This window comes from Oncorhynchus kisutch, linkage group LG8, assembly GCF_002021735.2.
Source record: "Oncorhynchus kisutch isolate 150728-3 linkage group LG8, Okis_V2, whole genome shotgun sequence".
Lineage (NCBI taxonomy): Eukaryota > Metazoa > Chordata > Actinopteri > Salmoniformes > Salmonidae > Oncorhynchus > Oncorhynchus kisutch.
This window is the reverse complement of record NC_034181.2, coordinates 7,562,558-7,580,445: the sequence shown is the minus strand read 5'-3', so window position 1 is coordinate 7,580,445 and position 17,888 is coordinate 7,562,558. Positions and strand designations below refer to the sequence as shown.

The 17,888-nt window shown below is 42.8% G+C and overlaps 1 protein-coding gene across 1 annotated transcript in view; it reads left to right on the top strand.

The window, feature by feature from the left end:
* LOC109884593 (extracellular matrix protein FRAS1) overlaps positions 1-17,888 on the top strand; it is a gene marked incomplete in the record, with an annotated part of 348,159 nt that overhangs the window by 150,380 nt on the left and 179,891 nt on the right. The window contains 5 exon segments of the mRNA XM_031829488.1: positions 2,180-2,281; positions 3,068-3,259; positions 5,614-5,724; positions 7,507-7,643; positions 8,414-8,427. Coding sequence (XP_031685348.1) covers positions 2,180-2,281; positions 3,068-3,259; positions 5,614-5,724; positions 7,507-7,643; positions 8,414-8,427 — 556 coding nt within the window.

The following is a 17,888-nucleotide window of genomic DNA, read 5'->3' as shown; positions in this document are numbered from 1 at the left end:
GATCTAACACTTTTGTGGTTACTACATGATTCCATATGTGTTATTTCATAGTTGTGATGTCTTCACTGTTATTCTACAATGTAGAAAATAGTACAAATGAAGAAAAACCCTGGACTGAGCAGGTGTTCTAGAACTAGTAACTGGTACTGTATGTGACCGAGGATTTATGTGACAGAATGTGAGTCTCTGCTTTTCAGCACGGTTTTAACAGGGTGTCTCTGAGAAATGTGTGTGTGTGTGTGCCTGTGTGTGTGTCCTCTCTTGCTCTCTTATTCCTCTCTCTTCCCTCCTCTCCCTCTCTCTTCCCTCCTCTCCCTTGTTATTTATTAAAGATCATGAATAAAATGTGTGTGTGTGTGTGTGTGTGTGTGTGTGTGTGTGTGTGTGTGTGTGTGTGTGTGTGTGTGTGTGTGTGTGTGTGTGTGTGTGTGTGTGTGTGTGTGTGTGTGTGTGTGTGGGAGAGTGCTTTGCATTAACAGAATAACAGCATGGGTAGTCTGGTCTGGAAACTGTCACATGACTGTTTCTGAATTCTACCAATCAAACATGACTGTTTCTGAATTCTACCAATCAAACATGACTGTTTCTGTATTCTACCAATCAAACATGACTGTTTCTGAATTCTACCAATCAAACATGACTGTCTCTGGGTCTGAGGTATTCTACCAATCAAACATGACTGTCTGAGGTATTCTACCAATCAAACATGACTGTCTCTGAGGTATTCTACCAATCAAACATGACTGTCTCTGGGGTATTCTACCAATCAAACATGACTGTCTCTGAGGTATTCTACCAATCAAACATGACTGTCTCTGGGGTATCCAAATGTCACATTTTAAAGTTGTTCCAAATGTCACATTTTGTGTTTAAAATTAAGGTTAGGTATTAACTCTGAATGGTTAAGGTATTAACTCTGAATGGTTAAGGAATTAACTCTGAATGGTTAAGGAATTAACTCTGAATGGTTAAGGAATTAACTCTGAATGGTTAAGGTATTAACTCTGAATGGTTAAGGAATTAACTCTGAATGGTTAAGGAATTAACTCTGAATGGTTAAGGAATTAACTCTGAATGGTTAAGGTATTAACTCTGAATGGTTAAGGAATTAACTCTGATTGGTTAAGTTATTAACTCTGAATGGTTAAGGAATTAACTCTGAATGGTTAAGGAATTAACTCTGAATGGTTAAGGAATTAACTCTGAATGGTTAAGGAATTAACTCTGATTGGTTAAGGTATTAACTCTGATTGGTTAAGGTATTACCTTTAAGGAATTAACTCTGAATGGTTAAGGTAATAACTCTGAATGGTTAAGGAATTAACTCTGAATGGTTAAGGAATTAACTCTGAATGGTTATGGAATTAACTCTGAATGGTTAAGGTATTAACTCTGAATGGTTAAGGAATTAACTCTGAATGGTTAAGGAATTAACTCTGATTGGTTAAGGTATTAACTCTGATTGGTTAAGGTATTAACTTTAAGGAATTAACTCTGAATGGTTAAGGTAATAACTCTGAATGGTTAAGGAATTAACTCTGAATGGTTAAGGAATTAACTCTGAATGGTTAAGGTATTAACTCTGAATGGTTAAGGAATTAACTCTGATTGGTTAAGTTATTAACTCTGAATGGTTAAGGAATTAACTCTGAATGATTAAGGAATTAACTCTGAATGGTTAAGGAATTAACTCTGAATGGTTAAGGAATTAACTCTGATTGGTTAAGGTATTAACTCTGAATGGTTAAGGAATTAACTCTGATTGGTTAAGGTATTAACTCTGATTGGTTAAGGTATTAACTCTGATTGGTTAAGGTTAGGTATTAACCGTGTATGGTTAAGGTATTAACTCTGAATGGTTAAGGTTAGGTATTAACCCTGAATGGTTAAGGTATTAACTCTGAATGGTTCAGGTATTAACTCTGAATGGTTCAGGTTAGGTTGTGTGTGTGTGTGTGTGTGTGTGTGTGTGTGTGTGTGTGTGTGTGTGTGTGTGTGTGTGTGTGTGTGTGTGTGTGTGTGTGTGTGTGTGTGTGTGTGTGTGTGTGTGTTTGTTTCGAGATTATTTTGTGCACATACTAGGTGAATTTAAGTAGAAGTAAATTAGCCATTTATTAAATAATGAATTATTTCATGTGTGTGTGTGTGTGTGTGTGTGTGTGTGTGTGTGTGTGTGCAGCATGGTGAGCAGTGGCAGAAGAGTGGCTGCACCAGGTGTGTGTGTGATCGTGGCCAGTCTCGCTGTCACACACACACCTGTCCACCCAGGACCTGTGAGAAGGTCAGTACACACAGAGACGGTCAATTGATGTTACTCTGTCTGTCTGTCTGTCTGTCTGTCTGTCTGTCTGTCTGTCTGTCTGTCTGTCTGTCTGTTCCTTTTTCTGTCTGTCTGTCTGTCTGTCTGTCTGTCTGTCTGTCTGTCTGTCTGTCTGTCTGTTCCTTTTTCTGTCTGTCTGCCTGTCTGTCTGTCTGTCTGTCTGTCTGTCTGTCTGTCTGTCTGTCTGTCTGTCTGTCTGTCTGTCTGTCTGTCTGTCTGTCTGTCTGTCTGTCTGTTCTGTCTGTCTGTCTGTCTGTCTGTCTGTTCCTTTGTCTGTCTGTTCCTTTTTCTGTCTGTCTGTCTGTCTGTCTGTCTGTCTGTCTGTCTGTCTGTCTGTCTGTCTGTCTGTCTGTCTGTCTGTCTGTCTGTTCCTTTTTCTGTCTGTCTGCCTGTCTGCCTGTCTGTCTGTCTGCCTGTCTGTCTGTCTGTCTGTCTGTCTGTCTGTCTGTCTGTCTGTCTGTCTGTCTGTCTGTCTGTCTGTCTGTCTGTCTGTCTGTCTGTCTGTCTGTCTGTCTGTCTGTCTGTAACTCTTCCCTATGTTACTGCTGTAGAAGACGTTACCTGCTAAAATGAAGATCATTGATTAAATAGAGGATTGTTTGGAAAGGTTCTGAAGACACATCATGTTTATAATATAATGACTCATCCATCATGTGCACTTTTTTATAAAGGGTTTATTAAGGCTTATTCATGAAAGTTATTAGTTATTATAAAGTCTAACCTTATCCTTCCCATGATCCCTTGCAGGGCCAGGCCAAGGTAAAGAGGGCGGGGCAGTGTTGTGACGAGTGTGTCGCCGCCAAAGGAAGCTGTCTGTACGAGCTTACCGTGCGTTACCACGGTGACATGTGGAACGGCACCGGCTGCGAGTTCTGCACCTGCGAGAGGGGACAGGTCCTCTGCCAGAGAGCCCAGTGTGCTCGAGTAGAATGCCCGACGGTAGGTCACGCTTTTGCCCGACTGAAAGTAAATAAATAAGATAAATGATGTAACTTTTTGTTGTTGTAAATAGTTCACCTACATCATGCTGCTTTCCCTCTTTTGTCTTTTTTGGATACATACAAATAAAAACTAGGATGTAACCGAGAGAATACCTCATGGATATCTCCCTTCATTATTAGACATACTTTACTAGCTCAGTAGGGTGCTTGGCCTACATACAGAATCATATACTCATTTGTGGCAGGAGTTCTTTGAGGACAACAAAAAAATACAAAACAGGGTTTTACTCTAGAAGTGAAGGAAATGCTCTGACATGAAACAAATATATATTTTAGAGCTCAGACTTCATAACACCGACCACTGCTAGTCTCGTCGTTACCATTCAACATGACACTCTAATTCAAACGGTAAGGCTTGTGTACGTGGAACTAATTCATGTGTGTTTTCTTTACACCTTATCAGACATTTTTATTCTCATCTCATGATATTGATCCCCCATCATCAATCATTGTAGCCTTAGTGGTTAGAGCGTTGGACTAGTAACCGGAAGGTTGCAAGTTCAAACCCCCGAGCTGACAAGGTACAAATCTGTCGTTCTGCCCTTGAACAGGCAGTTAACCCACTGTTCCTAGGCCGTCATTGAAAATAAGAATTTGTTCTTAACTGACTTGCCTAGTTAAATAAAGGTTAAATAAAATAAAAAATAATGTAATCTCTGTTAACCCAGAAGTTAAATCTTGTGTAATTTGTTCAGCTGCGTGACTTCTGCCCCCTCCCCCCCACACACACACACATTGATCGCTGTGGGCAAACGTGCCAAGCATTTGTGCCGAAGCAGTTTCAACACCGCCTTTGCCCCCCATCTGTCCGAATAACCAGTGACGAAACCCCCCCAGAAACAGGTTACTAATGCCGCTGTGATCTCACCCCGTTCTCTCCGTCTGCAGAATCTGACCTGGGAGATGATGTGTAATGTAATAAAACCAGCCTGTTAAGTATTAATTAAGGATATATATATATATATATATATATATATATAGTTGGCCTGATTCCAGATCAGATTTCCCAAGGTCACACAGCATGAGTTGAGAGCCTAGAGACTGATATAATACAATGACAGGCTACTCTGAATAGTGACAAGTATGGATCTGAAACCAGATCAGCTGTGTGACAAAAAAACAAAAAAAACATCACTTATTAATTTATCCTCGAAGATGGATACTATTTTTCACGATTTCAAATGATTTTCCATTGAATTGTTTGTTAACAATTTAGTGGCTCAACATTCTGCTCCATTTCAATGAAATCAATTGTATTTTTAAAGCCTTTGTACATCAGCAGATGTGCTGTACAGAAACCCAGCCTAAAACCCCCAAACAGCAAGCAATGCAGATGTAGAAGTACTCCAATTGTATTAATACCCTGGTTTTGTGTGTGTGTGTGTGTGTGTGTGTCTCTGTGTGTGTGTCTCTGTGTGTGTATCTCTGAATGTGTGTGTGTGTGTCTGTGTGTGTGTCTCTGTGTGTGTGTCAGTGTGTGTGTGTGTGTCTCTGTGTGTGTTTCTCTGTGTACGTGTCTCTGTGTGTGTGTGTGTGTGTGTGTGTGTGTGTGTGTGTGTGTGTGTGTGTGTGTGTGTGTGTGTGTGGTGTGTGTGTGTGTGTGTAAGTGTGTAAGTGTGTAAGTGTGTAATTAATGTTGTTGGAAGTTAAGGTGTACACTGACTAATTTCCTCTAACCACTGGACTGAAGGAAGGAGGGAGGAAGGAGAGAGGGGGAGAGAGATAGAAGAAAAGAGAGAAGGGGAGAGAGGAAAGAGAGAAGGGGAGAGAGGAAAGAGAGAGGGGGAGAGAGGAAAGAGAGAGGGGGAGAGAGGAAAGAGAGAGGGGGAGAGAGGAAAGAGAGAGGGGGAGAGAGGAAAGAGAAAGGGAGGAAGAGGGATAGAGGAGAGAGAGGAAAGGGAGAGAGAGGAAAGAGAAGAGAAGGAGGAGAGAGGCAGGAAACAGAGAAGGGGAGAGGTAAGAGAGAAGGGGAAAGGAGAGGAAAGAGAAGAGAAGGGGGAGAGAGACAGGAAACAGAGAAGGGGAGAGGTAAGAGAGAAGGGGAAAGGAGAGGAAAGAGAAGAGAAGGGGGAGAGAGAGGAAACAGAGAAGGGGAGAGGTAAGAGAGAAGGGGAAAGGAGAGGAAAGAGAAGAGAAGGGGGAGAGAGACAGGAAACAGAAAAGGGGAGAGGTAAGAGAGAAGGGGAAAGGAGAGGAAAGAGAAGAGAAGGGGGAGAGAGACAGGAAACAGAGAAGGGGAGAGGTAAGAGAGAATGATGGAGAGAGCACCCATTTCCCTTTTCTTTTTGACAGGGATCAGAGCTGGTCCACCTACCAGGGAAGTGCTGCCCCGAGTGTCAGTCCATGAAGACCTCTTGTGTCTACCCACATCAGTCCTCTGGGAAGGAACAGAGGCGACTGGCGGTGAGTAAAGAGGCTTGATTAGGTTCACCATAATCACTTAGTGTAATCCCTGAAATCTACACAAAGTTCCTATAGTTTCAGTTGATCATCTCTACATCATGGCAATCTTTGTCTGCTTGTCTCTGTCTCTGTCTCTGTCTCTGTCTCTGTCTCTGTCTCTGTCTTTCTCTATTTCTCTCTGTCTCTGTCTCTGTCTCTGTCTCTCTCTCTCTCTCTCTGTCTCTGTCTCTGTCTCTGTCTTTCTCTATTTCTCTCTGTCTCTGTCTCTGTCTTTCTCTATTTCTCTCTGTCTCTGTCTCTGTCAATTCAATTCAATTCAATTCAAGGGCTTTATTGGCATGGGAAACATGTGTTAACATTGCCAAAGCAAGTGAGGTAGACAACATACAAAGTGGATATATAAAGTGCAAAACAACAAAATGAACAGTAAACATTACACATACAGAAGTTTCAAAACAGTAAAGACATTACAAATGTCATATTATATATATATACAGTGTTCTAACAATGTACAAATGGCTAAAGGACACAAGATAAAATAAATAAGCATAAATATGGGTTGTATTTACAATGGTGTTTGTTCTTCACTGGTTGCCCTTTTCTCGTGGCAACAGGTCACAAATCTTGCTGCTGTGATGGCACACTGTGGAATTTCACCCAGTAGATATGGGAGTTTTTCAAAATTGGATTTGTTTTCGAATTCTTTGTGGATCTGTGTAATCTGAGGGAAATATGTCTCTCTAATATGGTCATACATTGGGCAGGAGGTTAGGAAGTGCAGCTCAGTTTCCACCTCATTTTGTGGGCAGTGAGCACATAGCCTGTCTTCTCTTGAGAGCCAAGTCTGCCTACGGCGGCCTTTCTCAATAGCAAGGCTATGCTCACTGAGTCTGTACATAGTCAAGGCTTTCCTTAATTTTGGGTCAGTCACAGTGGTCAGGTATTCTGCCGCTGTGTACTCTCTGTGTAGGGCCAAATAGCATTCTAGTTTGCTCTGTTTTTTTGTTAATTCTTTCCAATGTGTTAAGTAGTTATCTTTTTGTTTTCTCATGATTTGGTTGGGTCTAATTGTGCTGCTGTCCTGGGGCTCTGTAGTGGGTGTTTGTGTCTCTGTCTCTGTCTCTGTCTCTGTCTCTGTCTCTGTCTCTCTCTCTCTCTCTGTCTCTGTCTCTGTCTTTCTCTATTTCTCTCTGTCTCTGTCTCTGTCTCTGTCTCTGTCTCTGTCTCTGTCTCTGTCTCTCTCTCTCTCTCTCTCTGTCTCTCTCTCTCTCTCTCTCTCTCTCTCTCTCTCTCTGTCTCTGTCTCTGTCTCTGTCTCTGTCTCTCTCTCTGTCTCTGTCTCTGTCTCTGTCTTTCTCTATTTCTCTCTGTCTCTGTCTCTGTCTCTCTCTCTCTCTCTGTCTCTGTCTCTGTCTTTCTCTATTTCTCTCTCTCTCTGTCTCTGTCTCTGTCTCTGTCTCTGTCTCTGTTTCTGTTTCTGTCTCTGTCTCTGTCTCTGTCTCTGTCTCTGTCTCTGTCTCTGTCTCTGTCTCTCTCTCTCTCTCTCTCTCTCTGTCTCTGTCTTTCTCTATTTCTCTCTGTCTCTGTCTCTGTCTCTGTCTCTGTCTCTGTCTCTGTCTCTGTCTCTGTCTCTGTCTCTGTCTCTGTCTCTGTCTTTCGTCTTTCTCTATTTCTCTCTGTCTCTGTTTCGGTCTCTCTTAATCGCTCTTTCTCCCTCTCCCGCTCTCCCTGTCTCTCACCCCCCCCCCCCCCCCCCCCCTGTCTCTCACCCCTCCCCCTCTAGAACCTGGAGAGGTGGAGTGAGGGCCCATGCAGGGAGTGTGAGTGTCGTGAGGGCAGGGTGACCTGCTTCCTGGCGTCCTGTCTCACCTGTCCCCTGGGGATGCTGGCTGTGCCTCGCCAGGGACAGTGTTGCCCAGAGTGTAAACAGGGTAAGAGTAGCACACACACACACACACATGCACACTTGTTGAATAGGTCTGTTATATTATGATACATTAATAATGGATTGAGTTTATACAGTAGAACAGGGTTCATCATTCTAGAATCAGCTGATATATTAATAATGGGTTGAGTTTATACAGTAGAACAGGGTTCATCATTCTAGAATCAGCTGATACATTAATAATGGATTGAGTTTATACAGTAGAACAGGGTTCATCATTCTAGAATCAGCTGATATATTTTGTTGAGCAGATGGTCGGGGGGGACGAAACATAGTTACACATCATTTATAGATGACAAATTGACTGCAAGAAGCCCAAACAGATATAATGTCTGACTAAAACATAATCATTTCGAACCTTGCTTACATTTGTATATGATCACGTGTCTTGTCTCTAATGCGTGGGAGTACTTGGGAACAGATTTATTCAATTAAAATCACTTGGAGCTGATTTCCTGGTGTTTTTACAGTCTTTTATGTCCAACAATGAAAAGTACAACAACAACAAAAAGTATTTTAATGAAGAAGACAAAAAATGTGCTCAGAAAACTTGGTGGGGGGGGGGGGGGGGGGCAAATAAGACCAACCGCGGGCCAAATTCAGCCCGCAGACCGCCAGTTGGGAAACCCTGCAGTAGAATACTGCACTTTCCCCTGGTTTTCATAGTAAAAGGATTGTAGTTGTCATGACAACACCAGGCTCCATGACGGATGTTTGGGAGTGAGTGATATGTGGCTAAACAAAGCTGCCATTTGGAGGGTTAGCATATGAAGCCCCTCATCCCGCTCTCCCTATAAAGACGTCCCATTGATTTTAGCAGCAGCTCTGTCTAACCCAGTGCTACTCTTGTCTCATCCAACAGTCTTCTCCCCTCTGGCTCTCGCTGGAATTTCACTCCTTTGTTTTCAGACAGCGTTGCTGAGGTTAAGGTCTTCTTTCCGTGAGCATTTATAAAGACTCATTTGCTTTTTCTTAACTCTTCCATTAATTATTATGAAGGGGCTATGCATATACTCGGGTGAGAAAGAAGAGGAGTTGGAGAATGAGAAAGAGAGGGCGGAAAGAGAGAGTGAGAGAGAGAGGAAGAGAACAGCAGGGGAGAGGAAAGGAAAGGACAGACACAGAGAGAGATAGAGAGGAAGAGATGAGAGAGAGAGATAGAGAGGAAGAGATGAGAGAGAGAGATAGAGAGGAAGAGATGAGAGAGAGAGATAGAGAGGAAGAGATGAGAGAGAGAGATAGAGAGGAAGAGATGAGAGAGAGAGATGGAGAGGAAGAGATGAGAGAGAGAGATGGAGAGGAAGAGATGAGAGAGAGAGATAGAGAGGAAGAGATGAGAGAGAGAGATAGAGAGGAAGAGATGAGAGAGAGAGATAGAGAGGAAGAGATGAGAGAGAGATAGAGAGAGAGAGATGGAGAGGAAGAGATGAGAGAGAGAGATAGAGAGGAAGAGATGAGAGAGAGAGATAGAGAGGAAGAGATGAGAGATAGAGAGGAAGAGATGAGAGAGAGAGAGAGAGGGAGAGGAAGAGATGAGAGAGGGATAGAGAGAGCGAGATGGAGAGAGCTATAGAGGAAGAGATGAGAGAGAGAGATGGAGAGGAAGAGATGAGAGAGAGAGATGGAGAGGAAGAGATGGAGAGGAAGAGATGAGAGAGAGAGATAGAGAGAGCTATAAAGGAAGAGATGAGAGAGAGAGAGAGAGAGAGAGAGAGAGAGAGAGAGAGAGGAAGAGATGAGAGAGAGAGATGGAGAGGAAGAGATGAGAGAGAGAGCTATAAAGGAAGAGATGAGAGAGAGAGATAGAGACAGCTATAAAGGAAGAGATGAGAGAGAGAGATGGAGAGGAAGAGATGAGAGAGAGAGATAGAGAGGAAGAGATGAGAGAGAGAGATAGAGAGAGCTATAAAGGAAGAGATGAGAGAGAGAGATGGAGAGGAAGAGGAGAGAGAGAGATAGAGAGGAAGAGATGAGAGAGAGAGATAGAGAGAGCTATAAAGGAAGAGATGAGAGAGAGAGAGAGAGAGGAAGAGATGAGAGAGAGAGATGGAGAGGAAGAGATGAGAGAGAGAGCTATAAAGGAAGAGATGAGAGAGAGAGATAGAGACAGCTATAAAGGAAGAGATGAGAGAGAGAGATAGAGACAGCTATAAAGGAAGAGATGAGAGAGAGAGATAGAGAGGAAGAGATGAGAGAGAGAGATAGAGAGGAAGAGATGAGAGAGAGAGAGATAGAGAGGAAGAGATGAGAGAGAGAGATGGAGAGGAAGAGATGAGAGAGAGAGATGGAGAGGAAGAGATGAGAGAGAGAGATGGAGAGGAAGAGATGAGAGAGAGAGATGGAGAGGAAGAGATGAGAGAGAGAGATGGAGAGGAAGAGATGAGAGAGAGAGATAGAGAGGAAGAGAGGAGAGAGAGATATAAAGAGGAAGAGATGAGAGAGAGAGATAGAGAGGAAGAGATGAGAGAGAGAGATAGAGAGAAAGAGATGAGAGAGAGAGATAGAGAGGAAGAGATGAGAGAGAATTAGGCCGATACCCGCTAATTATCAAAATCCAGAAAAGAGACATTAAATTCCACAACCACCTAGCGATTCCCAAACCTTCCATAACAAAGCCATCACATACAGAGAGATGAACCTAAGCAAGCTGGTCCTGGGGCTCTGTTCACAAACACAAACATTTCCCACAGAGCCCCAGATCAGCAACACAGTTAGACCCAACCAAATCATGAGAAAACAAAAAGATAATTACTTGACACATTGGAAAGAATTAACCAAAAAAACAGCGCAAACTAGAATGCTATTTTGCCCAAACAGAGAGTACACAGTGGCAGAATACCTGACCACTGTGACTGACCCAAACTTAAGGAAAGCTTTGACTATTTACAGACTCAGTGAGCATAGCCTTGCTATTGAGAAAGGCCACCGTAGGCAGACATGGCTCTCAAGAGAAGACAGGCCATGTGCTCACTGCCCACAAATTGAGGTGGAAACTGAGCTGCACTTCCTAAACCTCCTGCACCATGTATGACCATATTAGAGACACATATTTCCATCAGATTGCACAGATCCATAAATAATTTGAAAACAAACCCAATTTTGATAAACTCCCATATCTACTAGGTGAAATTCCACAGTGTGTTCCATCACAGCAGCAAGATGTGTGACCTGTTACCACAAGAAAAGGGAAACCAGTGAAGAACAAACACCATTGTAAATACAACCCATATTTATGTTTATTTATTTTCCCTTGTGTACTTTAACCATTTGCACATCATTACAACACTGTATACAGTATATATATATATATATATAATATGACATTTGAAATGTATTTATTCTTTTGGAACTGTAATGTTTACTGTTCATTTTATTGTTTATTTCACTTTTGTATATTATCTACTTCAATTACTTTGGCAATGTTAACATATGTTTCCCATGCTAATAGAGCCCCTTGAATTGAATTGAGAGAAGGTAAGGGAGAGGGGAGAGAGAATCAGGAAGGGAGAGAGAGAGAAGGGAGAGGGGAGAGAGAATCAGGAAGGGAGAGAGAGAGAAGGGAGAGGGGAGAGAGAATCAGGAAGGGAGAGAGAGAAAAGGTAAGGGAGAGGGGAGAGAGAATCAGGAAGGGAGAGAGAGAGAAGGGAGAGGGGAGAGAGAATCAGGAAGGGAGAGAGAGAGAAGGTAAGGGAGAGGGGAGAGAGAATCAGGAAGGGAGAGAGAGAGAAGGGAGAGGGGAGAGAGAATCAGGAAGGGAGAGAGAGAGAAGGTAAGGGAGAGGGGAGAGAGAATCAGGAAGGGAGAGAGAGAGAAGGTAAGGGAGAGGGGAGAGAGAATCAGGAAGGGAGAGAGAGAGAAAGAGAGAGAGAGCTGAAATGATTATAGTTAGTTACCATGGAAAGAACAAGACCTGTCTATTTGGAAAAATCACCCTACTTAATTCGTTAGTCATGTCCCAGTTGACCTATTTACTAATGGCCCTACAGACACCGAACAACTACTTTTATTATTCTATATATTTTGGGGGATGTGTTTTTTTAAACAGTATGTTTGTAAATGATATCGTAAATAGGACTTGTGGAATTATGTCACACATACAGCTTACCCAGATACATACAGACGTCTGCTCTACTCAAAATTACAACCAACTAATTGCAGCAAAAAATTGAAGAAAGTAAATGCAGGTCTTTAGTGTCTTAACGACCGTTCCACAGTAATAATAATAATCATTATCATACCTGTAAGCTGTTAGTGTCTTAACGACCGTTCCACAGTAATAATAATAGTCATTATCATACCTGTAAGCTGTTAGTGTCTTAACGACCGTTCCACAGTAATAATAATAGTCATTATCATACCTGTAAGCTGTTAGTGTCTTAACGACCGTTCCACAGTAATAATAATAGTCATTATCATACCTGTAAGCTGTTAGAGTCTTAACGACCATTCCACAGTAATAATAATAGTCATTATCATACCTGTAAGCTGTTAGTGTCTTAACGACCGTTCCACAGTAATAATAATAATCATTATCATACCTGTAAGCTGTTAGTGTCTTAACGACCGTTCCACAGTAATAATAATAATCATTATCATACCTGTAAGCTGTTAGTGTCTTAACGACCGTTCCACAGTAATAATAATAGTCATTATCATACCTGTAAGCTGTTAGTGTCTTAACGACCGTTCCACAGTAATAATAATAGTCATTATCATACCTGTAAGCTGTTAGTGTCTTAACGACCGTTCCACAGTAATAATAATAGTCATTATCATACCTGTAAGCTGTTAGTGTCTTAACGACCGTTCCACAGTAATAATAATAATCATTATCATACCTGTAAGCTGTTAGTGTCTTAACGACCGTTCCACAGTAATAATAATAGTCATTATCATACCTGTAAGCTGTTAGTGTCTTAACGACCGTTCCACAGTAATAATAATAATCATTAGCATACCTGTAAGCTGTTAGTGTCTTAACGACCGTTCCACAGGTGCATGTTCATTAATTGTTTATGGTCCATTGAACAAGCAGGGGAACAGTGTTTAAACCCTTTACAATGAAGCTCTGTGAAGTTATTTGGATTTTTATAAATTATCTTTTGAAAGACGGGGTCCTGAAAAAGGGACAGTTCTTTTTTTTGCTGAGTTTACATTGTAAAATAGTTGGGAAGAGATTTTCCATGTACCGATTCCATGATACACAAAAGTTTTTCAATTTAAATTATTATACAATATTATTTCAACCAATATAATGTTATATGGTGGATATATACAACCGTCCTGCTCTGCAGAGCTGCGAAGAGACAGAATCATTACAGCATTTGTTTTGGTACAGACAGACAGACAGACAGGCAGACAGACAGACAGACAGGCAGACAGACAGACAGACAGACAGACAGACAGACAGACAGACAGACAGACAGACAGACAGACAGAAATACAGACAGACAGACAGACAGACAGGCAGACAGGCAGACATACAGACAGACAGGCAGACAGACAGACAAACAGACAGACAGACAGACAGACAGACAGACAGACAGACAGACAGACAGACAGACAGACAGACAGACAGACAGACAGGCAGACAGACAGACAGGCAGACAGACAGACAGACAGACAGACAGACAGACAGACAGACAGACAGACAGACAGACAGACAGACAGACAGAGCTATCCAATAGTAGTCTATGTCCTTACAGAGCTATCCAATAGAAGTCTATGTCCTTACAGAGCTATCCAATAGTAGTCTATGTCCTTACAGAGCTATCCAATAGAAGTCTATGTCCTTACAGAGCTATCCAATAGTAGACTATGTCCTTACAGAGCTATCCAATAGAAGTCTATGTCCTTACAGAGCTATCCAATAGTAGACTATGTCCTTACAGAGCTATCCAATAGAAGTCTCTGTCCTTACAGGTCTATCCAATAGAAGTCTTTGTCCTTACAGAGCTATCCAATAGAAGACTATGTCCTTACAGAGCTATCCAATAGTAGTCTATGTCCTTACAGAGCTATCCAATAGAAGTCTTTGTCCTTACAGAGCTATCCAATAGAAGTCTTTGTCCTTACAGAGCTATCCAATAGTAGTCTATGTCCTTACAGAGCTATCCAATAGTAGTCTATGTCCTTACAGAGCTATCCAATAGTAGTCTATGTCCTTACAGAGCTATCCAATAGTAGTCTATGTCCTTACAGAGCTATCCAATAGTAGTCTATGTCCTTACAGAGCTATCCAATAGTAGTCTATGTCCTTACAGAGCTATCCAATAGTAGTCTATGTCCCTACAGAGCTATCCAATAGTAGTCCTTTGAAGCCTGTGCCATTTTTCTCCCGGGTCGTGATTTAGCCTGGAAGCTAACGACTTAAACCTTGCATAAATCCATATTTTAATCATAGTAGCAGTGGTTCATATCTCCATTAATGTATGATGAAATTAATGACCCATATGGTCGTGTAGTTCAGGGACGGGCAACTTTGATGGGGGTGGGGGCCACAAACAATCTGAACTCATAATTTGGGGCCGCAGAAGCTCGCAGGTCCCACATCCAAACCCCCGCATGCAGTCGGAGCTGGCCCTAGATGACATTTGTGTTTTTCCCTGGTTAAATTAAAAACAAATAAAAAAATAAAAAATCCATGCATCTACAAGAGGGCCCACCTGTTGCCCATCCCTGATCTAGTTGAATAGACAAGGTTTGGATTCAAACGGCCACAGCAGACAGTGTTGCTAGTGTTGGTACATTTTTGTGACATTTTTGGTGCCGTCCCCCACCCGTGCCACCCGTCCCACCCATTCCACCCGTTCCCCACCCGTGCCACCCGTCCCCCACCCGTCCCACCCATCCCCCACCCATTCCACCCGTCCCACCCATCCCCCACCAGTTCCACCCGTCCCACCCATCTACCTGTCCCACCCGTCCCCCACCCGTCCCCCACCCGTCCCACCCGTCCCCAACCCATCCCACCTGTCCCACCCGTCCCCCACCCGTTCCACCCGTCCCACCCGTCCCCCACTCGTCCCACCCGTCCCCCACCCGTCCCACCCGTCCCCCACCCATCCCACCCGTCCCACCCATCCACCTGTCCCACCCGTCTCCACCCGTCCCACCCGTCCCACCCATCCCCCACCCGTTCCACCCGTCCCACCCATCCCACCTGTCCCACCCGCCCCTTCCTGTCCCACCCGTCCCCCACCCGTTCCACCCGTCCCACCCATCCCACCTGTCCCACCCGTCCCCCCCCGTCCCACCCGTCCCCCACCCATCCCACCCGTCCCACCCATCCCTTGCTAGCAAACATTTTTTAGCAGCCCCCCTTTTGACATCAGAGAGAAAAAATTATTGTTCAGTTCATTTCCTGCAATTCTACACATGTTCCCACGGAGCAGAGAACATTTCCCATCTATTTTCATATCACTGGCAGATAAACATACTCCTTCTCTACAGATATCTTCAGGACAAGAGATCATGCTTGGGCCAAAGCTAGCCTAACACGCTGCCCAAACCGGACGCGTCGCGTGCCTGAGCTTGTTATTCAGTCATTGCACCCACACTGCTCGCGCGTCGTGCCACCGAGCGTCCGCATTGCCAGGCGTTAAGATAGAAGTTGTTTCTATTTTCTTCTATCACGTGGGTGATTGAAAGATGAACTGTGGTCGGTCGTGGTAGTTCACCTTATTATGAAAGTTAGTTGCCAATCGCCATATAAAGTCCAAAGAAGAAAAAAGCCTGGTAGGAGGAGAGAAACTAGAACTTGGTTGACCGTTTTATGTGTGGATTTATTGTCAGAGCAGAGGACCTTGTGCATTTCAGGTAAAATAACAACCCAATGTTTATATCCCAGGACAAATTAGCTAGTAACAGCAAGCTAGCTAAATAGGACAAATTAGCTAGCAACAACAAGATAGCTAAATAGGACAAATTAGCTAGCAACAGCAAGCTAGCTAAATAGGACAAATTAGCTAGCAACAGCAAGCTAGCTAAATAGGACAAATTAGCTAGCAACAGCAAGCTAGCTAAATAGGACAAATTAGCTAGCAACAGCAAGCTAGCTATTTAAATTGCAATAAATGTTTAATGCTTTTTTGACCGACCTGTCCCCAAATTAATATAATTAGTTCATAGTTTGTTTTGATATTTCAACCTGCGTATCGTGATCGCGTTGGGTGGGACAAAATCAATTTGTGCACGATGGACACACGCGCGCGTCCGGTTTGGGCATGGTGTAACTGATGCTGTTGTGGACTGGCAGATTTCCAGGCAACTGAGAAATAAATGTACTAAAAGGCTGAATCAAGCTACTTCCTAAGTTCTATCGCTGACTCTGCTGGTGATCCGTTTACATTTTGGAAAAAAGTTAATCCACTAAAGCATGGAAGTTCCTCTCCTTCCCCCTTCCCCAGCAAGTTATACTGAACTCTGACATCATTATTGAAAAAAAATTGACGGGTCATTGCTTTTAATCAACATTGTATGTCCGCTGGTTTTTTGTTTGAAATAAATCTTGGTTTAATAGACCCGGGTCAGTCAGTAAACTACTCGTCCCTCTCCCAGCCGCTAGTCCAATTGATAGAGGACCAGACAAACCCCCAGTAAATCCTTGTACTCTCTGGAGCAGCTGTCTACTTCTGATGTATTTGAACAACTACTTACGATCGATGTTAAAATAATCTACAGGGGCTGATATGCTTGTTCTTATTACAACTTTCTGCTCCATTGATTGCTGAAGCATTAACACATATTTTTAACTTAACATTTATACTGAGTGGTATTCCTAGAGTTTGGAAGGCGGCCCATGTGCTTCCTCAACATAAAGGTGGCGACCCGAGTGATCTAAATAATTATCGGCCCATTTCCAAACTCTCTTGCCGAGCAACAATCCTGGAATTATTGATTAATACTCAGCTTAGATCCCTTTTAACTGCTACATATCGTCTGAATATAAACCAGTCAGGGTTCAGGCCAGGTCATAGTACCATCTCTGATACTTCTATGGTTTTAAATTATGTCATAAATGGTTTAGTTATGAACAAACACTGTGCTGCTCTCTTCATTGACCTGTCCAAGGCATTTCGAAACTGTGTTTAACACTTTACTTATTCAGAAACACTCTACAATTGGCTTAGATCGGGCTGCTTGTAGCTGGTTTGAGAATTATTTAAAAGACAGAACACGTTGTGTACTTACTAATGGTGTTAAATCAGGATTTCTAGACATAACAAAAGGTGTCCCACAGGGTTCGATTCTTGGTCCAGTTCTTTTCACTATTTATATGAACAGCGTCGGTCTATCTGTACAAAACTGTAACTTTCATCTGTGCACAGATGACACTGTTGTATACTCTACTGCCACCTACGTCAGCTCAGGCTCTGTTGACTCTTCAGTCTGCTTTTATTAGCTTGCAGAAAGCCTTGGTTCACCTGAACTTGGTAGTAACTGCTGGGAAAACCAAGTACATGTTATTTTCTAATTCATCTTCAATAATGTAACTGATGATTTGTGCATTAGTACGTTAGATGGTGCCCCCATTGATCGTGTCCCCCGTCAATAAATATCTGGGCATCTGGACTGCCGAAAAGCTATCTTTTAAAAAACATGTTGACGAGTTAGTCAATAAATTAAGAATTCAGTTGGTCTTCCTCCAAAGGAATAGGGCCTTTCATTAAATAGTAGAGAACAGATCATTCAGTCTACATGTATTACTGTTATAGATTATGGTGATATTATATACATAAATGTAGCTGCCAGTGTTCAGAAGCCCTTGGACACAATTTATCACAGCGCACTTAGTTTTTATAACATCTGACAGTGTTGCATCCTTTATCATGGAGTTGGTTGGACCTCTCCTCTGCATCCTTTATCATGGAGTTGGTTGGACCTCTCCCCTGCATCCTTTATCTTGGTTGGACCTCTCCTCTGCATCCTTTATCTTGGTTGGACCTCACCTCTGCATCATTTATCATGGAGTTGGTTGGACCTCTCTCCTGCATCCTTTATCTTGGTTGGACCTCTCCTCTGCATCCTTTATCTTGGTTGGACCTCTCCTCTGCATCATTTATCATGGAGTTGGTTGGACCTCTCCCCTGCATCCTTTATCTTGGTTGGACCTCTCTCTGCATCCTTTATCTTGGTTGGACCTCTCCTCTGCATCCTTTATCATGGAGTTGGTTGGACCTCTCCCCTGCATCCTTTATCTTGGTTGGACCTCTCCTCTG